Source organism: Cyanistes caeruleus, chromosome 9, assembly GCF_971803275.1.
Source record: "Cyanistes caeruleus chromosome 9, bCyaCae1.hap1.1, whole genome shotgun sequence".
Taxonomy (NCBI): Eukaryota; Metazoa; Chordata; class Aves; order Passeriformes; family Paridae; genus Cyanistes; species Cyanistes caeruleus.
This window is the reverse complement of record NC_141709.1, coordinates 8,534,303-8,558,359: the sequence shown is the minus strand read 5'-3', so window position 1 is coordinate 8,558,359 and position 24,057 is coordinate 8,534,303. Positions and strand designations below refer to the sequence as shown.

General features: G+C 40.0%; 2 protein-coding genes across 5 annotated transcripts in view; one reads left to right on the top strand and one right to left on the bottom strand.

Annotated features, from left to right (window-relative positions):
- Positions 1-24,057, top strand: part of BRINP3 (BMP/retinoic acid inducible neural specific 3) — a 662,162-nt gene that overhangs the window by 214,036 nt on the left and 424,069 nt on the right. The gene's annotated exons all lie outside the window — the stretch shown is intronic.
- LOC147651489 (uncharacterized) overlaps positions 20,539-24,057 on the bottom strand; it is a 155,653-nt gene continuing 152,134 nt past the window's right edge. For 3 of the 4 annotated variants that reach the window (XM_086842799.1, XM_086842798.1, XM_086842800.1), the window contains 2 exons: positions 22,592-22,651; positions 20,539-22,417 (listed from right to left, as the gene is read on the bottom strand). In XM_086842799.1, coding sequence (XP_086698925.1) covers positions 22,412-22,417; positions 22,592-22,651 — 66 coding nt within the window. In that variant the 3' untranslated portion in view covers positions 20,539-22,411. The remainder of the gene's footprint in view (positions 22,418-22,591; positions 22,652-24,057) is intronic. The other variant, XM_086842792.1, reaches the window with a different exon arrangement.

Below are 24,057 nucleotides of genomic sequence, written 5' to 3'. Positions count from 1 at the left end.
CAAACCAGACAGTGAGCCTAAGCCAGTGTCTGTTGCTCCTGCCACGAAAGGCATGAAATTCAAAACCAAAACCGATCGGCCAGTAGATGATGATAATGGTGATGCGGGGGAAGGACCCTCAAGACCAGCAACTGACACAAAATCAGAAGGCACTGGTGAACCTTTCTCCCTGAAGGACCTTCGTGGCCTGAGAAAAGACTACACTCGACGACCTGATGAATCTATAATTAGTTAGTTAGTCCGTCTGTGGGATGCTGCAGGTGAGGCTACAGTTCTGGATGGCACTGAAGCGAAGCATCTGGGATCCCTGTCACATGATCCGGTTATTGACCAGGAGATGATGAGGGGGGCTGACCCTTATAGTCTCTGGGAACGGGTCCTAAGAAGTGTGGCACAAAGATATCTGTGTGCAGACGATCTCTATATACAGCAAACTCGTTAGAAAACCATAGAACAAAGGATTCAGCGCTTGAGAGAAATGGCAATAGTAGAGATTGTCTTTGTGAGTGACTTAAGTACTAGAAATCCAGACTTGGTGCCATGCACATCTGTGATGTGGCGAAAACTTGTTCGACTTGGGCCACAAGAATACGCTTCTGCTTTAGCAACAATGAAGCAGGATGACCGGGAAGAGACTGTGCTGGATATGGCGAAGAAGCTTCGAGCATATGCAGATACCGTGCATGGCCCCATACAAACAAAACTTGCAGCTATGGAAACATGTATGCAAAACTTCCACGACAAAATAGAAGAGAATTTCAAGAAACTCAAGGAAGACCTTCTTCCAGTCTCAGCAGTACAGACCAGGAGCCCTGGTACTCAACGCAGAAGTTCCCCAGATAGAGAGAAAAAGCTACGAGCTGAGCTGTGGTTTTTCCTATGTGACTGTGGAGAAAACATGAAAAGATGAGATGGAAAATCTACTGCTGCTCTGGCAAAACGGGTGCATGAACTGAAAGACAGCAAGACTCAGGGAGAATACTCCACCAAAAAGAAAGCCGCTCCAGTAGCCTGTAGTCAAACTGACAAGTATGATGATAACCAAGCTTAGAGGGGCCCTGCCTCTAGCCAGGTAGAGGCTAGGGAAAACCGTGTCTTTTGGACTGTGTGGATTCGTTGGCCTGGCACATCAGAACCACGAAAATATGAGGCCTTGGTTGACACTGGTGCACAGTGTACCCTAATCCCATCAAGATATGTAGGGGCAGAATCTGTTTCTATTGCTGGTGTGACAGGGGGATCACAGGACTTTACTTTAGTGGAAGCTGATGTGAGCCTGACTGGAAATGAGTGGAAGAAGCACCCCATTGTGACTGGCCCAGAGGCCCCATGCATTTTAAGCATAAACTACCTCCGAAGCGGGTATTTTAAGGACCCAAAGGGGCTTAAGTAGGCATTTGAGATAGCAGCTATAGAGACAGAGAGCATCAAGCAATTGAACACTTTGCCTGGACTGTCAGAGAACCCATCTGTAGTAGGACTCCTGAAAGTAGAAGAACAGCGAGTACCAATTGCCACCTCGACAGTGCACCGCCGGCAGTATAGGACAAATCGAGATGCTGTGATCCCCATCCACAAGATGATCCGAGAACTGGAGAGCCAAGGGGTGGTCAGCAAAACTCACTCACCCTTCAACAGCCCCATTTGGCCTGTGCGTAAATCTGAAGGAGAATGGAGATTGACTGTGGACTATCGTGCATTGAATGAAGTGACTCCACCTCTGAGCGCTGCCGTGCCGGATATGTTGGAGCTCCAGTACGAGCTGGAGTCCAAGGCAGCGAAGTGGTACGCCACTATTGACATTGCCAATGCATTTTTCTCCATTCCCCTGGCAGTAGAGTGCAGGCCTCAGTTTGCCTTCATGTGGAGGGGAGTGCAGTACACCTGGAACCGACTGCCCCAGGGGTGGAAGCACAGCCCCACCATTTGCCATGGACTGATCCAGGCTGCCCTGGAAAAGGGTGAGGCTCCAGAACATCTGCAGTACATTGATGACATCATTGTTTGGGGAAAGACGGCTGAAGAGGTCTTTGAGAAAAGAGAGAAAATCATCCAGGTTCTCCTGAAAGCCGGTTTTGCCATCAAGAAGAGCAAAGTTAAGAGACCAGCTCGTGAAATTCAGTTCCTGGGGGTAAAGTGGCAAGATAGACGGCGTCAAATTCCCACTGAGGTCGTCAATAAGATCACAGCAATGTCTCCACCCACCAGCAAGAAGGAAACGCAAGCTTTCCTAGGTGCCATAGGTTTTTGGAGGATGCACATTCCTGAGTACAGCCAGACTGTGAGCCCTCTTTACCTGGCCACCCGCAAAAAGAACATTTTCCAGTGAGGCCCTGAACAACAACAAGCCTTTACTCAGATCAAACAGGAGATCACTCATGCAGTAGCCCTTGGCCCAGTCAGAACAGAACCAGATGTGAAGAACGTGCTCTACTCTGCAGCCGGGAGCCACAGTCTGTCCTGGAGCCTTGGGCAGAAAGTGCCTGGGGAGACTCGAGGCCGACCACTGGGATTCTGGAGCCAAAGTTACAGAGAGTCCGAAGCCAACTACACTCCCACAGAGAAGGAAATTTTAGCCACCTATGAAAGAGTTCAAGCCGCCTCAGAAGTGATTGGCACAGAAGCACAACTCCTCCTGGCACCCCGACTGCCAGTGCTGGGGTGGATGTTTAAAGGAAAAGTTCCTGCTACCCACCACGCCACCGACGCTACATGGAGCAAGTGGATCGCCCTCATCACGCAGCGCGCCCGTATTAGAAACCCAAATCGCCCTGGGATTTTGGAGATAATTACAAACTGGCCAGAAGGTGAAAACTTTAGTCTCACTGATGAAGAAGAGCAAGAACAAGTGACACGGGCTGAAGAAGCTCCACCGTACAACCAACTGCCAGCAGAAGAAACGCGCTACGCTCTGTTTACTGATGGTTCCTGTCGCGTCGTAGGGATGAACCGGAAGTGGAAAGCAGCCGTATGGAGCCCCACACGACAGGTCGCAGAGGCCACTGAAAGAGAAAGTAGATCAAGCCAACTTGCTGAACTCAAAGCTGTTCAACTGGCCCTGGACATTGCTGAAAGAGAGAAGTGGCCAAAGCTCTACCTCTACACGGATTCATGGATAGTAGCCAATGCTCTGTGGGGATGGCTGGAAAGGTGGAAAAAGGCCGACTGGCAACGCAGAGGAAAGCCAATCTGGGCTGCTGATGAGTGGAAAGACATCGCCACCAGAGTAGAGAAACTGTCTGTGAGGGTCCGTCATGTAGATGCCCATGTCCCCAAGAGTAGGGCTAATGAAGAGCACCGAAACAATGAGCAGGTAAATCAAGCTACAAAGATAGAGGTGTCAAAGATAAACTTAGATTAGCAACACAAGAGAGAGTTGTTCCTAGCTCGATGAGCCCATGATGCCTCAGGCCATCAAGGTAGAGATGCCACCTATAAGTGGGCACGAGACCGAGAAGTGGACCTAACCATGGACAGTATTTCCCAAGTTATCCATGACTGTGAGACGTGTGCCACGATCAAGCAGGCCAAGCGGTTGAAGCCGCTATGGTACGGTGGGCATTGGTCCAAATATAGATATGGGGAAGCCTGGCAGATTGACTACATCACACTGCCCCAAACCCGCCAAGGCAAGCGCTACGTGCTCACAATGGTAGAAGCCACCACTGGATAGTTAAAAACCTACCCTGTGCCTCATGCTACAGCCCGTAACACCATCCTGAGACTTGAAAAGCAGGTCCTCTGGAGGCATGGTACCCCTGAGAAGATTGAGTCAGACAATGAGACTCATTTCAAGAACAGCCTTATAAACAGCTGGGCTAGAGAACATGGCATTGAGTGGGTGTACCATATCCCTTACCATGCACCTGCTGCGAGAAAAGTAGAGAGGTACAATAGACTGTTAAAGACTACCTTAAAAGCGTTGAGTGGAGGATCTTTCAAAAATTGAGAGCAGCATCTAGCAAAAGCCACCTGGATAGTTAACACCCGAGGTTCCACCAATCGAGCAGGCCCAGCCCAATCCGAGCCCCTGCATAAAGTAAAGGGAGACAAGGTCCCAGCAGTACATCTCAGAGGTTTGTTAGGAAAGACAGTTTAGATCAATTCTACTTCGAGTACAGACAAACCCATTCGTAGAGTTGTTTTTGCTCAAGGACCGAGTTGCACATGGTAGATAATGCGGAAAGATGAAACAACACAGTGTGTACCTCAGAGAGATCTGATAGTTAAGTGAAGATTATGAATAAATGCCCTTGTCTGTATATAATGTATGTGTTGTAGGGTTAAAATATATATATATATATTAATTTTAATAATAAGTTGACGATATGGGGATAAGGGGTGGAATGTGCTGGGGTGACTTTATGATACTGGTATTCCCAATCGTCTGGTTTATGTTATATATTAAGTTCTGCACCTTTAAGACTGGCTTTGAGAGCAAGAGAGGGGGAAGAAGAAGTGTGCAGTGTGTTAAGGAAAACATCACTCCCACGCACCCCGCTCCTGGACTGTGGTGTCTGCAGCACGGACAGACAGCGGAACAGAGCTTCTCTCTGGCTTTTAGTTAGTTTTAGCTAGCTGAGGCAGAGGAGTTCCCTGGACCTTTGTTTTTTTCCAGTTTTCTTGGATCTGTGCAAGCCTGCTCTGGACTGAACACCCAGCCAAACCCCGGGAGCTCAGGCCTGTGGCCCACCGGGGCCTGGGCCTCGGCACTTTTCCAGCGCCGGAGGGACTGATAAGAACCTGAGCGAGCCGAGCTGCACCACATGAAAAAAGACTTTTCTTCCTAGACTTACCATCCCATCAAACAGCAAGAGGTTTTATTATTTAATATTACTCAATTTCTGTTAAATAAACAGCTTTTTCCACTTCTCTCCACGGAATTTTTTTTTCCTTTTCCCGGACCCGTTGGTGGGGAGGGGCATTTCCTGTGGAGATCCCCATTTGGAGTTTTCCTTCCTGATTTGCCCTAAACTAGGACAATGATTAAAGATTAGGGATACATATAGGAATTCTCTGCCCATTTGTACTGAGAGAATTGCCCTGTATTTAATTTCATGGTGATTTTTTTCCTCTCCTTGCTCCAAATCTTTGATATATTTATTCTTAGTAATTATGTTTTATGGTTTAATAAAATCATAATCTTGGCGATTGGATTGGCAAGCCTCAAGAGAATTTATGGGGTTTTTATGGGCACAGTGGTGCAGAAACAACATTCCTATCACTACATGTCTTCATACAGAAAACTTACGACACAGAACTGGCTCATCAATGGATTGACATAAAATAATGAAATATCATCCCAAACTATCCTGCATGGATTAAAACACCAGGATTCAAACCTTGGTAGTGACATGATGGAGACCTTGTTCAAAAAAATTATAGTTTAAAATGTACTGTTGTTTTTTTTTTTGATCTTGAACATCTTGAAATTTGGCATTGAATAAAGTAGAGGTAGAATGAGCCTTCTTCCTCATCAACAAATGCAATTTATTATTTTTTGTGTTTTTAAGACTTATCTTACAGACTTTCAAATGAAATAAAGAGAAAGGATCATATAAGACAAGTTATGAGAAGTTCAAAACACTGGGAAAGCAAAAGCTTTTTTATTTGCAAGCCCAATGTAGTGTTAGTAGGATGTTCTGTTTGTTCAACTGCTCCACCAGCTCAGAGGATAATTTAAATAAGCTTTCACAATTCCAGACTACAAGTTCTTTTTGGTAATTTTTTACTAGCATTTACAAAATTGGACCCCAATACTTTAGCAGGCCTCAACCTACTAAATTGCTGGGCAAAAAGTAGCAAATATCCAGTAGTCTGGAAATATTGATGTTTCTATACAAGACTGTGTGTTTTCTTAAGATTTTATTTTTTTTCTTTCATTTATTTTCTAATGCCATCTTTCAAACTACATTACATTTTCCAATAACAGTAGTTCTGTGCTTACTTCCTCTTTTGCTTTCAAATAAAGTACTGTATCCCCTTTGCATTTCTGGTTTTTTCTCTATTGTATGTGGGCTTTTTTCTTGCCCTTGGACTAAAAAGTAAATGGCTCCAAACCCACAGTATCCCCTTTTTTTTTAAAAGGTGGAAAAAAAATCAGTGGTGTTTTATTTTTTTTCTTTCTGAATTAACAAGAGGAAAATAAAAACTGTAGTGATAGAAGTTTTGAAATTTTTATATCAGTCTCAGGCCTGACTTGATGCTTCATTGTGCTCATAGCACTATTTAATAAAAATAAATAGTATTGGCACTATGGGAATTGAATTTCTAAACAGTACCTTACAGTAAACCTTACAGTAAAACCTTACAGTAAAAAGTGTTAGTTCAAACTGACCTTCTCCCATGGTTTGATGGTTGTAAGTGTTCACTTCTCTGTGGGTGCAAGTCTGAAACAAGAACAAGAGTGCATTGCAATGTTTGAAGAATCTATCTACCTCCCTACTTTCTTTTTTAATTATCAAGAATATCCAGATGGGGGAGAGAGAAAACATGATAGGAACAAATGGTCAGTTTTCAGAGCAGAGTTTTAACAGTGTTCTTGGGATTTGTTTTCCTACATCCTCATAAATCATTAATCTATAGACAAATACACAATGCCTACACCATCTCTCCCTCAAATCCTCTCTTTTCATAAATGAAGTTCTAGGGCTTAGACAACAGGCCTGAGCCAGAGCTGACTCATATGAATCTTGTATTGTCTGTGTTAGTCATTTAACCATAGAACCTTGTATATGCTAACTGGTTTAACATCAAACCAGCTGCTTTAAAAACTTCCACATGACCTTGTGTAATTATCTGCAAGCTATCTTATTAAAGGTATCATTTTTAGAAAATTTCCCAACTGACAGCAACAGATGCTTGTTAGTGAGAACCCCCAGGTCCCCAGCAATGGCCTGGGCTCTGGCCAAGCCCAAGTCCTGGTTGGTTGGTGTTGGAGTCAGAAGCACAGGATTTGTGCCCTTATCTATGATACCTGGCTCTGACACCCAAGAAAGCACTGAATTTCACATAACACCATGGAGACAGCTGTTAAGGTTAAAAAGAGAAATTTGAAATGTAAGTGTGTAAGTTAGAGTTCTTTCTTAAGTCACTGGGTGAGAAAGTCAGAGTTTAAGGTTTAAGCTATTTTAAAAAATAAGAGACAACATGGAGAATTTAGGGTGTTGTCCCTTTCTCCTTCTTCCTCCTTCATCTTCTTCTTCTAGGGATTTTTGGGTAATAACAAGTGATTGGATAGAAGATGCCACAGTGCAGCACACAGGTGTCGGGTGATTGGGTCACTAAGAAAAATTATTTACTGAGCATTTGTTAATTGGACAAATAGACATATAAAAGACCTTGAAGCAGTTCTTGGTTAGCCATTTTGCACCTCTCTATCTTAGTGTATATAGCTCCTTGTACTCTGTATATATGTAATACAGATAAGAGAAGAATAAACAGCCAAGTCTGAATATGAGAAGATAACCTCTGTCTCATCACTCTCAGTCCTGGGGAAAAGAGCCCTGTTATTGATGTCACATCCTGACAGGGGGGTTCATGTGAACTCTTCCTTTCTTGTAACCTGTCATTAGTATTGTTCTAAAATTGTTTGTTTTCTCATCCCAGTGACAAAGCCAGCTCACTTAATGAAGAGGAAGCAGAGCCCTCAGAACAGGAGGAAGAGGCAGAGACAACCAATCCCTAACCCAAGGTGAGCTGTGAGCCATGGGAAAATATTTCAGGTGCCAGTTGGGTGAGCCCCTGGTGACCCAGCTGGGATATCACAGCCCATTACATGAAAATAGATGGCAGTCTATTTTCTATGAACCCTGTCCCAGGATGTGAGCATTGACAAGGAGATTGGGAAAAGGACAAAACCTCTCAGCCTATGAAGGTAACTCCTGTCAAGCATGAGGACAAGGGATTCTTTCAAGGATGATCTAATACTGCACCCATGCAGCTGGAAGGCCATGGGGAAATGGATCCAGCTCCTGAGAGAATCAGCTGTCCTGGAGGGAGTCTGTAGGGATTCAAACAATGAGCAGTCCCCTGTGGATCCAGCTGAGGGAGGTCTCATGTACACCATCCATGAGGTGGAAGTTTGCACAGAGCTCCATCATTGTACACCATCTCATTGGCAGTGATGTCATGGAAAGAATGGGAGCAAACAGTGCTTCAGGTGACTGCCTGTGACCCCAGCAGAACAAAGATCATCTTTTTTCCTCCCCAGTGACTCCACTTTACTTCTCAGCTGTGGACTGTCCAAGACTGCAGGCAGATTTGAAAGACTTAATCATCTTTAAATTTTATATCACCTGCAAACGATAGCATGCTCACCAGGAATTGTGATTTTGTGAATAAACCAAATAATTTTTTATTTTGCCAGTTGAGGGGGGCATTAGAAAGGCTACAGACACCAATGGAAAGAATGGTCTTATTTTACTATTGGTATTTAGGCATCACAAAAATAAAAGGATACATTTAATAAAACATTTACTATGTGTTTGGCAACAAGAAAAATAATGCACCTAATCATTACAAGAGGGAGAATAGTGATTGAGAAAGACACATCACCAAATACTTCACCATCATCCAGATCTGCTGGGGAGGCCCTGTTGCACCAAGGGCTTGAAGAACTTTCCCAGTAACTGGGAGGTCTCACACAGTGCATCCACTCACAGGTGAGGTTCCCAAAGCTGCTGTAAGGGGGGTCCAGCTTTTATACCACACTTCCCAATCTTTCAGGATGTGACATCAATAACAGGGCTCTTTTCCCCAGGACTGAGAGTGATGAGACAGAGGTTATCTTCTCATATTCAGACTTGGCTGTTTATTCTTCTCTTATCTGTATTACATATATACAGAGTACAAGGAGCTATATACACTAAGATAGAGAGGTGCAAAATGGCTAACCAAGAACTGCTTCAAGGTCTTTTATATGTCTATTTGACAAGTTAACAAATGCCAAGTAAATTATTTTTCTTAGTGACCCAATGACCTGATACCTGTGTGCTGCACTGTGGCATCTTCTATCCAATCACTTGTTATTACCCAAAAATCCCTAGAAGAAGAAGACGAAGGAGGAAGAAGGAGAAAGGAACAACACCCTAAATTCTCCATGTTGTCTCTTATTTTTTAAGATAGCTTAAACCTTTAACTTTCTCACCCAGTGACTTAAGAAAGCTCTCTAACTTACACACTCACATTTCAAATTTCTCTTTTTAACCTTAACAGCTGTCTCCATGGTGTTATGTGAAATTCAGTGCTTTCTTGGGTGTCAGAGCCAGGTATCACAGATAAGGGCACAAATCTTGTGCTTCTGATCCCAACACCCCCCCAACAACAGACAACACCTGATGGCTCCTCTGCCACGCTTACTGACTAGACTGGGACCCCTTCTCCCTCAAAGACACTCCCTTCTCCCTGTGCCCAGCCATGATGTGAGATGGTATAGAATAACTAAGATTCTCCCTATGTCACTTCATCATACTTAGATTCTGGGAAAAAAAAAAAAAAATCTTGAAGTTATATAATTTTAGAGAATTTGAATTTGTACACTAAAAAGTCTAGCCAGAAACTCATGACCATGCATGACAATATTAATAGCCCATTTTTTTATGTCCTAGATTATATACACTTTTTTCAACAGAATGTGATACCTCACATGACTTTTCCTGAATTTAAATGAACAGCAGGAGCACTCTACAAGATCCTCACTGGCATCTGGATTTCCTGTAGTTTGGCTGGTCTATATAAACCAACCAGTTTTTTAGCAGAGTGAATATTAATATTATGGTCTGTGAGATGTAACACAGTAATTTATGGCTTTCTGCATAGGGATGGAGCTGTAAATAAAGCTCCACACAGATGCTCTGGTGCCCTAACACAAAAGGTCAGGCAGGACACAATGCTCAGACAAAGAAACTGCGGGATTTCAAGTAGCAAAGCCCCAAAACAAACAAGTGAAAAGCTGTCCTTGAAAAAAAACATCCGGGTGGGGAGCAAAAGGATACTTAATGGCAGTTTACTGAAAGAGGAAATATAGTGAAAAAAAAGTCAAAGAGTGAAGGAATAACAAGGAAAATGAAACTAAGGAAGGAAATCAATCTCGGCTAATCATTTCAGCAGCTAACAAGGTGTAATTGCAATGATGTATAAAGTGACAAATAATAAATATGTCTGTGCTGAAATGTGAACTTTATTGCACATAATACTCTGTTTTTCATAGAATCATACAACAGTCTGTGATTAAAGATCATCTAGTCCAACTTCCTTGCCAGGTGGATCTTAGAGCAAATCAAATTGCTCAACACTGGCCAAGCTGATATCGAGCACTTTCATTGATGGGGCATCCACAACTTCTCTGTAACACCTGTTTGAGTGTCTCACCAGCCTCATTGTAGAAAAAATTTTCCTTTTAGCCAGTCTAAACCTACTGTCAGTTTGAAAGCATTGCCCCTTGTCCTGTCTCTGCAGACCTTCATAAAAAGTCTCTCTCCACGTGCCTTATATACCCTCTTTACGTATTCAAAGGCCACAATACTGCCTCTCCAGAAGCCTCTTTTCTCCAGGCTAGAAGATCCTGCATTTCACAAGAACTAGGTAATAAATTAAGATGGAAGACATCTCGAGATCAGATCATCCAACAGCTCAGAGTAAGAATAACTCTGAAGTTAGATCAACTGGCTTAGGGCCTGTGTCTGTATTTTGAAAATTATGAGGAATTGAAACACTTAAAAAAGGATAACTCTGGGTGGCTCCAACAGCCTGAGAAACTTGAGGCTACTGCTGCTTTCTGTCCCTCAGCCCATGCAGTCATGAAGTGCTCCCAGCAGGCACACACACACAAAGCACACGTATGCACTACACACAGATTACAAGCATCGCCAGCAGCCACATCCATCTCCCTTCTGTGGCTGGGAAGAGTGAGGCTGGATGTTCACATGTGGGCAAACTGGATCCCTCCAGCAGCTCAGACACTCAGCCTGCCCAGTGACCCCACATTCCAGTATTGCCAAGGCCACAGCACTACTCCAGTTTCTGGTACAGACCATCACACACCCCCTAAATCAGTCAGGACTCCCCTGGTAGCACAGCCAGCACCCCACTCACTCACCCCCAGGCCATTCCATTGCTCACCAACTCCTCCAGTTTGTTCTTTGCTGGTGTTCACAATACTGGCACACCCACACGTGCTGCAGTTGCTGTCCCTGGGTGGAAAGGACTCGTAAAGCCAGGTTTCCTAACAGGACCTACACAGTCTTTCAGACAAACTTTTTCCTGGGTAGGAACAATCTCACTGTTAACATTTTTTTTTTTCCATATGTGAAATCAAATTTTTCTTATTTCTTTTGTTATTATGCCCAAAACAAGGCACAAATTCCATTGTGCTTTCTGTTTCACATGCTGACTGTTTGCATAGAGTGCCAGGAGAATATCTGTTTTGGTCAAAGCTAATCTCTGTCCCTTTACTACTATTTCTTCATTTATTTTTGCTTTGCTGTTTATTTGATGTCCCATTGAATCACTGGATCATAAACAGAATATCCATCTATATAGTTGTACTGCAGTGATGATAAATACAAGAGAAGGAGAAGATTGATTGTTTGCTAGACTCTTCCTAGAAACTGAGAAATCAATTAATTAATGCTGACCACAGTAGGTGAAGGAAACATGCTATATGATGTCAATGCAATGAAGTATTACAGTTTTATGATTACAGCCAAGGCACTGCTTTTGAAGCCATAAGTGGAGTACAGGGAATCTTAAAAGACTGCACTGTAGCTGCTGTCCATGCTCACTGAGGAAAGAAAGCTTTTACAGCAGAGCAGGTCTCACTGCAGGTAAATCATGTCTTCAACTGCCTCAAAAACCCCATCAAAACCCAAATGAAAGTATCTGGGAAAAAACCAAACCCAAAAGAGTCTCTGCATGTGACAGCAACTTTCTTTTTTTTTTCCTAAATTCTGAATTCCATTTACTTCCTAGCCAATTTTCCCCGCTAACCTGAGATGTAATTTATGGTTTTCCCATATCTAATTAGCTTAGAATTTGATTGCCTCTATTTAAAAGGACAGAAACAAGCTGTTAATTTCAGACTGAAACCCACAGTGTTGGGAACATCAATACTTGGACCTAACTTTCTTTAATAAAACCAAAATGTTAAAGCCTTCTCCATGTATTTTGGAAGTGGAAGAATTTTACATTTATTAACACCCAACAACATATTCACTGTCTGCTATGATATTATTAAAATGAACTGAGTGTCTAGATCACAGAAAAGTCTTCCTTAAACTCAATTTGTCTGTCAGTCCTTCAGGACTACTACTAAAGAAATGAGAAATAAATTAATAATAATCTCTTGTGTCAGTAGGACATTTAAACTATTAAAATTTAGTGCAAATGCCTGAATTTTTACTGCTAAAGAAACGTTTAATATTTTAAAACTGAGAAGGCAGCAAGGAAATTTATATCAATGCACATTAGCTTAAAAATGTTTGTGCCACTGGTGTACTACCCCATCATCCTCCCCACGAATGCCTTTGTGAATTTTCATTTTCACTTCTCTGTGCTGAATTACTCATGGGAAAAAACCAAACCCAAACAAATACACTATCATTCTCATCCCATAACTAGTAGCTCTGGATTTTAATTAACTGATAAAAACTATTTGGCTAAAAGTAATATCATGTGACTAACATGACCAACAGCAACACAATGCAGCCTGAGATGGACCATGGATTATGCTGTTTTAAGTAGTAAATTTGCTTTTGTATGCCACCCATTTCTCACCTCTGTAAACATCACACATGTTGAGACTCTAAATGGAAGACTTACAGATTAGCAGATAATTTATTTTTTTTAATTTAAAGAGTAATTTCTACTATATCTGTGGTAGTGGATTGCATGGTGTGTAAAACCAGTCAAATTATTTATCAATGCAACAGAAATGAAGGGAAGGATTTTCTGACAGGTTTGAGGCAAGTTTGCAGCACTGCTGGGATGTGGAAGCCTCATCCATGCCTGTTCAGCCCCCAGCTGCAGTACCCATGTCTGTGCACTCTGTTTTCTGCTGTACACTTGAATCCATTTGTTCTTTGGAGCAGCATCCTGCAGGGCCTAAGAGGAAAGTTTTTTATGGCTTAAACTCTAGTAAAAACCTCCTGCTCTTGAATACTCCACCTTTGCCCCTTGTATTGCATTCCATCACTTATTTGAAAGCTCATGACTTAGTGGTGAACTGAAGGAACTGTTGTTGATGCTGATGCTGGAGAGATTTTTGACTGGGGTCATTGATGCTGCAGAATGTGATTTATATGCAGATAACAACATCACTATGAAGTGATCATAGCAGATGATGTGTAACTGCTGAACAGGACACTTCAGCATGATGCAGTCACTACCATGCTCTCAGCTGGTTTGAATTCAGGTTATATATGGGATACTCCACAGCTGCTTTTAGTGTCTCACCATGGAACCACTGTCCAAAACCCTGCCTCTTCCTGTTGGGGTGTAATACTGGTAAAATAAAGATTTTTTTTTTTTTACCAAGAAATAGGATTGCAGAGTTAAAACACAAAGCTTAGCCAAGTTATTTGGTGACCAACTGATTTTGCTCAGATGGTAAAGTAGCAGATCAGTTGCAGAAGACAGCCTTCTTTAGACTGCCTTCTTCTGCTGACCTTCACATGATGTGACAGCATAAAATTAAAGAATCTTCTCATGACTACAAGCCTTAGTGTATCTCCTCTTTAATTCATATTTTTCCAAGGAATAGTCTGCATCTGAAGAATTTAAAAAAATATGTAATTGGAGCAGAGGGCTGTACTTTGTGAAAGATATGTTATGACTGAATAAATGTCTCTATGCCATTCAAAAGTGAATGTTCTTATGCGTCCAGACAAAATACTGGCCATCTATGACGTGTAAGCAACTACCTTGGACAAGTCACAAACAGATATAAAAGAAATGCAAGAATCACTGAGAAATGATGAACTAGAAGTGGCAGTGACACACTGCAAGTCAGTGCTTGGAGCAGGGTCTAATTCATATTTCTACAGGGATTGTCCATTAATGTCAGAACACAGTAGAATAGAGCCTCGCTGCAGATTCCCCCCAGACAGTGCTGGAACTTTATTGTTGAGCTGCAGTGACACACTCCCAACTTCCAAACTGTCTCCAGGTGGAGCAATTGAAAACTCAGTACAGGCTGCCCCTTCTCAGCAGGACCTTCTCTTCCAGTCACATCTTTCCTGTCACAACAGTCCCAATGATAAGGAATGTTGGGGATTTTCACAAATGGAACAGGACCGATGGGTGATGCGTCACGAGCTTTTATTTCGAACACCTGTCTCTGTTACAGACTCAGGAGATGGTACAAGCTCACATCTCCATGAGCAGCTGGAGATCTCTTTGTTACAGAACATTTTATCAGTTTTTCAGCCAACAGCATATTGCTCAAGCTTACAGACAATTGTTATAGTCAATCACTAAAAACACATGTGCACCTTCTTTAAACAATGTTTACTCTCTATTAACGATGCACAATACTCTGTTATTAAGCTTAAAACCTTCTGCTGTCTTGGTAAACACATTTTTCTGCAGTCTTAAGGTCTGTCCTTAGCCAAGCTTAAAAACTCAACTATTGTTTAATGTCCTTGCATATTGTTTTATTGTATCTTCCTTACTTTGAGGCCTTGCAGCTGCAGCTAGCTCTAACTTCTCTGCTTTTTCTTTTCTGAGGCCCATTTTCACAGCTTCTGAAAGTCTTCTTACCTTTACTCTTTCCCACAGGGAAGGTGTGTGCTAACATCTTTAAAAGACTTTCATAGGTGAAGGTATGGGTGTTGACATCTTTGAAACGAGTCTTAATGTCTGTACTAACTTCAACCTGCAGTTTGTTACAGAGCCTGGACAGCTCGGCTCCTGGAGCAGACAATGAGTCTGCACAAGCCTGGATTTCTGAAGCTTGGGATAAAATGCCAGGTTCAAGGGGGAATATGTGGTAGGTGGTTCAGGAAGGCTGATGGGGAAAGGAATGTGTGGCCAGGAGCTGAGCAGGAAAGGAGGCTGCACCTTCCAAAACCTCGAGAGATAAAACTCCACAGGCGTGTGCCCCAGTGGACTCTCTCACTTTATTCAAATAAAGTTCAAGGACTCCTCTGTCTCCTTTTTGGACATAAAACTCTGGTGTTGGGAACAGTTTTCTGTACACAATGTCTGAGATACAAACATGCCTGGTCCTCCACCAGAGTCCCAGCTGTATCCTACCAGACACGTTAAGGGTCATATTAATACAAAAGAAATAAAAAATTATTAAACTACCCATCAGATCAGGCTAAATTATCAAATACCCAGGGAAATAGGTCAGCTGTCAGGGCTAAGTATCAGGGGATCAGAAACACAAATATTTCTCATAACTCCGGGAATTTTTCTGTGAATTCCCTGAAAGGTGAAAGAGTAGAAAATTTTCAAATCAAATAATGCTCATGGATCAGGGCTGGAAGTTTAGAGACAGTTTGGGCATTAAACACTTCTAGAACCCCAGAAAAATGGACTGAGTATGTAGCATTTGAGTACTTGATGTACTGGCTTTCTTCGAGTCTGAAGATACCATGAATACTGAAAAGAGTTTTAGAGAAAATGTCACGGTGGGAAAAATGTCCAGAAGAGAGTTATATAAATACTTTGCTGGATTTTATTAGGCAGGGACACATAAATTAAGTAAGGAGAGAAGGAAGCCAGAAAGACACAACTTTAGAGCTGCTGTGAGCAGAAACCTGTCTCTCAGAAATGTGTTGCAGGATATACACCAGTTCAGTAGCACTGGGTTTGATTAACTGAACACAACCAAATTACAATTAGGGGAGAAAACAAGTGTTTCATATAGAGATTAAATAAGAATTACTGCTGAAGCTGCTCCAATTTTCAAATAATCTAATAAATAAAAAGGGGGTTAATGGTAGCATTTAATTTTAACAAGTGGACTGTTTGTAGGAAAACTGCTCATTTACTGTAAGAATAGGTAAAATAAGTTGCAGAGTTGTTCCTTTGGATTGTTTTTTTTTAAATTTTAGATAATATTTTTCATTTCAGAAAGTCAGCCTTTGAGAGTTTCAGGGAATGAGTTGATAAAGGAAACTAAGGAGCTTAAAGTTATATAGGATTTTTCATTTCCAGATACATATTGCTTCTTTAATCTCATATCGTGTACAACAGGGAAAACAATACAAGAAAGGACTCTGAATCTGAGGAGATGAGTACTCCTCCAATAATCTTTTTGGGGTAAACACCATACAGTGATAAAATGAAGGAAGATGTGCCTTAAAGGCTGAAGGAAGATGTGCCTTAAAATCAAGAAGAAGAAGAGAATTTGTGCATTGCTTCAATCAAGATAAACTAGTCTTTGAAAAAAGATGCTATAACAGATAGGAAATGATTTTGTGGTCATAGAAATTAAAACAAATAAGGAAGAAGGGGAGATGATCTGCTATACAGTGGCATTTGACAATGAAGTTACCTTTTAAAAGAGGAGGCTCCAAAATCAATACCATGCTTTAATTTTCAGTAAAGAAGTGGTAGTGGGGATGTGATACCGTCCCTAACTGGAATAACAAAGGTCTCAGTGCAAACAAAATGACCTCCATCCTCAAATTCTGAAAGAATTGGTATTTGAAAACAGATTCTCCTAACAAGGATTTTAAATAGGAAGCATTTCAAGACAGCTGATAAGCCATTATACTGTTCAAGAATGTGTGTACTTGTTTTTGTAAAAACTCCTTGGTAAGCTTATAACATGAATCATCATTGTTTTCCAGACTAATTATATAAGAGAAATATGTAGGGGTATTAAGGAGAAGATTTTCCTAAAAAAGTGATCTAATTGGAAAGGTAGATTTTCATAGGAACATAGCAGTGGTGTTAGTGGTGCTGATCTCTTTTAAAATATTTTCCTTTTTCTCTTGGTCCTAAAAGATACAAACAGAGGTGGTAGTGATCAATACACTGTCCCCAAAGATATGTTGTTACTAACAGTGTAAAGATTCCTCAAAAGTTCTGCAGAAATAGTCCTGCACTAAATGACCATGGAGACCAAGATTAAAAAAACATAAAATCGAATTATTTACCCAGACAGATATCACAATCAGAAAACCACAAAACATTCCTTTTGGCTTGTTTCTTTGAGTTATTTTATTATTAGACCATGCCATTTTATCCGTGTACAGTTTATAGACTTATGTCACCAATTTCTTCTTTGAAAACTTTTAATCTTAATTCCCACAAAACACAATGCTTCTCTTAAATGAAGCTATCCAGTCTTGAATTCCCCTGCAATTATGGAAATCCCCCATGTGTCTTGGTGTGCCTCACCAAGAATGAATCACTAGTGAAAATGAGCACAATTTCCACCAGTTTCAACCACTGTATTCCTTTCTCTAATAGAAAAATACCTCTGGATCATTTACCACTTTATGGCTTTGATTATAAATGCCTACATTTTGACACCATAAGACCTTACCAAGGGCTGTGAAAATTCTATATGAAATCAGTCAGACTCTTAAATTATCATGAAAATCAAACACAACCCCATGAAACCAGAGGGGAAAAAAAGAAGTCATCCACTGAAAAAGGACGGCTCAAACCCAAACCAGCATGTTGACTGGTTGGAAACACCAGTTTCAGAACATACTGCTGTAAGAGTCCCAGGGGTCTTTTTCTCTTCTGCAGGGTTTAAAATTGAATAAATAATTAGAATTGGTAAAATTAAAGGCAATAATTTTACCAAAAAATGAACTGTTTGGTAATATAATTTTTACAGTTACCTTATAGCATTTTCACACACCTATAGTGATATTTTCCTGTTTCTCAAAACTTCCTTTTAGAAATGCTGCAAGATCCTTCACAGAAGGTTTTTAAGTAATATATGTGTTAGGCTTCAAATTATAGCACTCACCAATTTTTGAACATTAAATTTATCATGCATTGAGATTTGCTGCAAGATTTATATATTTGTGAAGAATAAACCTGAAAGTTTCTTGCTGTCAATGTAAGTTGTGTTCAGATCAGTAGATCATCCTCATGCAGAGTGTTTGTTGCCAAAATTGTTTTTCAGGATCAAAATATGTAGTCTTTGTAATACATTTTACCTCTTCCCAGGAAGCCAAATTTTATTCTCTTGAGAAATATGCTAAATAATTTACTTTATTTGTTTGTCCTCATATGGTTGAGGTTACCAAGTTTATATGAATAAATAGCTACTAATTATTTTTACTCTTGACAGCCCATCTATACAAATGTGTAACCTACACCACATCCACGGGATCAGAGAGTTGTTGGTAAATCTCAGCTGGGCTAAAAGGATGCTCACAACCCAATCATTTGTCTTTGCCTAGGCTTAAGCCACTGTGTTTTTGGACAACTTGTTTTGCAGAGATGTTCTTTACCTGTCACTACTGGGATATTAAATAAGAGATATAAACCCGTCTACTGATTCAAGAATTACAGAAGACTGAAATACCTTCATAAATTATTAGGCTTTAAAGGGTTTCAATTTTATATTAATCTATAGCTGACCTAGTAAATAAATAAATATTACAAGTCCCCCTTGAAATACTAAGAGAAGAATTTGTGAGAAGGCGCCTTTCCAAAAACACTCCATAACCAAGCTCATACTCTCATGCCTCAAATAGAAATTTTTAGACCCTGTAAGTTAAGCATCTGTGATAATCAGACTGAACAAACACTGTAATTACATATTTTAAATCTAGAAGTGATAAATATTTTAATTATCTGCCTTTGTCAAGCACAAGTACTTGTCTGAAAGAGTGATAAAAGTTTAACTTCTCAAGGAAGTGATTATAGTATGATCAAAATCAATCAGTCACGGCTAATGGCTAACACAGGCCATTTGATTCTTCCCCAAGAGCTGGTTTGCAACCACAAACAGAATGAAGAGCTGCTGATGCAACAACATTCTCTCTAGGCAAGCACAAATGATATATCATTCCCATTTGAAGCAGCATATTCAAATAAAAGTGTCCTATAGTTCACCACATCCATATCAGAGCAGCAAGAATGTTTTTTCAAAACTTGCTGAAATATTTCATGGGTTATTTTTGAAGTGTCAATACAAGCACTTTACTGAGTTATAAGTGACGCATGAGCCATGATTTTTTAAGAAATGGAAACATTTCTGTCCTTCAACCTACAACTCAGTTCACCATGTTCTATTTTTAAGGTGCAGGAAAAAAGTGCCTCAGCTCACTGAGAGTTCAGATTGCTACATAGCAGTGTGCATTTCACAGTGCAGGTTTTGTTTCCTGAGTTGTTAAATACTCAGTAACCTATGCACCTAACCTCAGCAGAATCTGAGCAAGTGACACTCCCGGTCCTGTATTTTCTAAGGCAATAAATTCCATTACATATTTATTCAGGTGATCCACAATTACCTATCTATGGTGCCATTTTAAAGTTTGTATTAGCATTCAGCTGGTTTTTCTAGTTTTCTGTCAGATACTTCTTTTGTTTCAATAATAGCTGCAGTGCTGCAGGATGAGGTTTTATGCCCTACACTTTGATGCAGCCTTCACAATGTTATTCTGTTCTGGAAATAAGAGTTTTCAAGGGGAGAGATTGACTTTTCCTCATGTCTGTGAGAGGGACTGGATTTCTTCTGTGATGTGAAGCTTGATTGGAGTCTGAATTAGGATGTCTCAATATTTAATACAGACAATGATCATACTTCAAAAATATTACAGGTTCTTCCTGCTACCTTTAGCAGATAAATCCCTTCTGAGAAAAGCAGTGCCCAAAGCCATGTTCCTACCACAGTTTTTGTATGCAGGTGAAATTTCTCAAAGTCTGGCTAGGATCAAGCTAATCCTGTGTGGTGCTGTGTTTTAGATTTGTGACCAAAATTGTGCTGATAACACAGTTCTGTTTGAGTTATTTAGTGTTTGCACAAACTCTGTTCCTCACTCTGCCTCCTGGTGAGTGGGTTGGGGGATGTGAGAGAGCTTGGCAGGGCACAGAGCCAGGCATGTGACCTGAGTTAGCTGATATTCTTCATGTGATGCTATGCTCATCAATAAAGAGGGAAAAGAGGAGGTTTAGGGAGGTTTAGCCATCATTTTGTTGGGAACTGTCAAGGCACTGGTCTACTCATGAAAGATTGTGAGTGACAGCCTTTGCATCACTTGTTTATTTTATTTCTCTCTTCTTCCACTTCTCCTTCTCACCAAACAGTTTGTATCTTGATCCATCAGTTCTGTTGATTTCAAATGGAATTGCAGAAGTCATGCAGGGTACAAGAACTGTTAAAATTCAGTGTATAGAGGTATTGATGACACTCTAATACACAAAGTGTGTATGTAAAACTGGAGTATATTGAAATGCAATGTCAAAACTTGCCACTGGTATTGAAAACTGAAAAAGATGTAGTTCCTTAAGGTTCCCTTCTAACTGTACTATTCCAACTCTCTTCATGGAATTATTCCACAATGGAAGGATGTGGCCAATGCAATAACCCAAGTCACAAGTTAAAAAATTCATTTCATCTGCCAAGAGTCAGGAAATACAGTTTTATTATTCCATTGTTGCATTTGCAGATAGACAGGCTATCTGCACTTCTAGCACATAATTCAGCATATTACAAGCTTCTCATCATTGTTTTTCTTCAGATTTTATTATCTATCATAAATACCAGTTGCTGAGTCATTTTATACAGTCTGTTGATGAACAGCTTCAATACAGAGACAAATTCAATCGAACATTTTCGTGTATCTTTGGAATTCATACCCCAGCGCTGTGTTACTGTGGGAACATCATGATCACACTCAAACATTGGCTGCAGGACACTGTCACCAGAGTGAGGTGTAACTGAGTGGGGAGAGGAGTTAAAGGTGTATTTTCAAAGCTTTATTGCTCAGAGGTGCTACCAACCCCTGCCTGTCCCTCAAGGAGATGAGCTTTCTGTCAGAGAAATTTCTGACAGGTGAATTTCTCCCCGCACGAATTCATAGGGTCCATGGAATTCTCTGCTCACTTCTCTGTTCACTCAGTGCCTTATAATTTCAAGTCCTAGTGACATAAAATGTCTTTTTGACATCATTTGGCCCTAAAGTTATCACAAATCTACTGTTACTGTTATATCTGTTGCAGATAAGGAACTAGAGAATTAAGGAGTTTTCTATAAACAGGGATTGAATAACTTCATGCTGTAGTTTAACATCAGAAAACACTAGAAAATAAAGTTGCCTTTTTAAGACTTGATTGCTGCAGCTATAATTTGATACAAACTATTAACTATAACATCAATTTCTAGTTTAACCATATGTTACCAATGGACTGCCTCATTATGGGGAGGTTAAGTAGCTGGCAAAGCAAATTTTATGGAGAAGAAGCTGCCACTAGTAGAAGTTTTATGCACTTTTGTTTCTACTTGACACAGGAATTCTGAGGTCTGAGATAATATTAGATAAGTCAGTGTTTAGTGTTTTTTTTCTTTCCTTTTTTATGTGTGAGTAGAAAGATATTTTGTTGTAATCATGTGTTATAAATTAATGTAAATGAATAAAATATAAAGATAAATAAAAATCCATTACATGAACTTGGTATGAGTCTACTTCATAAATATTGATTTGCACATTTATTTTTTAATCTGTCAGATTAAATCATTAATGAAGTTGAAGCCTCAACATGAACTCTATTAAGGGTGATCTAACTATAAAAGTACTTTGTAGGGAAATACTTTTATTTTTCAGAGATATGTAGAAATGCTGGTTATTCTGCCAGTACAGTCTTGGTTTTCTCTGGCAAAGTAGAAGGGAATTATATGCAGAAGTACAGCCAAATCCTATTGTTACAACTGAAGGGCAATATTCCCTTTAGTTTTGGTAGCATATCTCCAATAATGAAGGTGTTGACTTGGTGTTTTTAGTGCAGTGTTCCTTATGATGCATCTGAAAAGAGAAATAAAAAAAAGCTGCTTGTGGAAATTAACTAGTGAATAATCAGGCTGCACTAAGCCGTATTTTGTCCTCATTATTCTGTATTTAGCCTATCGGAAGAACTTTGCAATAGTTTGTTTCACAGGATCTTTTGAGAGATATTTAATTAAAAACTATTCATATCTATCAGGGACAAGCCTTCCCAACTTTTAATTGAAATGTCATGCCAAGCCAGCTTTGGTTGAGTCAGGTTCAAGACCAGATAATGGAAGTTTTCAGCTGGCATTAAAAATTCTTGTTTCTGGCTTCTTCTGTTACTTTCTCATTCTCCAGCCCACAGCTCCATGCCTTGGTTTGTGCCAGTTAATGCTGCTGAATTTCTGGCCTGTTTTCTAGCCTGTGCAGAAGGGATGGCTCTGTGGGTACCACTCCATCCTCTGTGGTCTGGTGGCTGCTCTACCACCGTGTAGACTGAGCCACAGTCACAGCTGGAAAGCAAAATTTTCTGTATCATCATCAGATAGATGTTCTATAAAAGCCAATGTAATAAACTGTAAAGCCCATTGTAGTTTTTAAAAGCAAAACAACTTATCAATTTTATTTTTCTTTTAACTGAGGTAAACCATAAATATTAGAGGTAACTGGCTTTTACTTTAAATTACCTTTCTGAGGGGGTACAAGAGATTGAATATGGATCCAGGGACTCTGGAAGACGCTGTTACCTGGAATCAGAAGAAAAACTTTTCCAAACAATATTAAATGTCAATGATTTTTGTTAAGACAATAAGCAGTTTTTAAATTGAAGATTTCAGGTGCACAAATACATGCATGCCATGGGAATCCTACAATTTTTGTGAGGTTAATTAGAATATCCAGCAGGTATGTCCAAAAAGAGAGGAGTTGCCCCATCAACCCATTGTTGGATCTGCCCCTTGGAATTGCTCCATGGGCTTCTCTGCTCTATTTCTTGTCATGTCTGGTGCAAATCAGAAGTGACCTTGTTAGAAATTCTTTTATGGAAAATAAAACTGAACAGAATTTCAAGAGTGTTACACAGTGTGTTAGAAAGGGTTATTGCTCTATTGTTCTATTTTTCTAAGACATAAGAAAGGGCAAGGGCAGTAGTAGAAGCTATACAACTATATAGTAACAATCTGTAAAGCTACAAAGATATGAAAAAAGTAAAAATCTTTAGGCATAAACACCAGTACTTTCCTCACAAGGTAAGATAGTTTCAGAGCTATTTCTCCATAAGCAGAACATTAGTCACTATGAGTAGGACAACAGTCCAAGTTCCAGAGCACCATCATGACCTTAGACGAGATTTTTTTTCCTCCAATACTCAGATTTTTGACTGTTTCAATCATTCTTGAAAAAAAAAAAACCCACAACAACTCTCCAAAAAAACCCCCTCACATCCCTAATGGATCAGAAAAGTTTTCAACTCAGGAGAGTGAATAATTTGGCTTTGGTTTTCCTTGACTTAGAATCACAGAATCATTAAATTTGGAAAAGACCTTTAAGATCATATTCAAGTCCAACCATGAGCCCAGCACCACCATCATGTTCACCAATAAACCATGTCCTCAAGTGCCACAAACACATTTTTTTAACTCTTTCAAGGACAGTGACTGGAATATTTTCAGTCACATGATGATCACAGCAATATCATATCAGTAAGATATGATAGTTTTAAGGTTTAAAGTCTCCATTAAACAACAGATCAACAAAAAAATGGATTTGTTTAGACAGATTTCATAGGAGGTTTTAAAGTGGAATTCTGAATAAAGTTGTTTCAATTAAAAAAACAGTCCTCTGCAAAGTCCTCAGTCCTTAAAGCAAAGACAAAACAAAGTAATTTAATCTATTTTCTCATTTTGATTTATGACACTCATACATAACTAATTCCCCCTTTTTCTGTTAATAAATATATTAACCTTAAATCTGGGGATGTATTCTTTTATACTGCCTTCAACAAAGACAATTGGTTTACAGAAACAAGGTAGTTTATCCTCTTGAAGGAATTAATGGAGTATGTTTGCCTAAAGTACATTAAAAAATTATCTAATTAGCTGAATTAATTAAACATAAACACTTAAAAGGGTTAAACTGAGATCAGGACATAGCT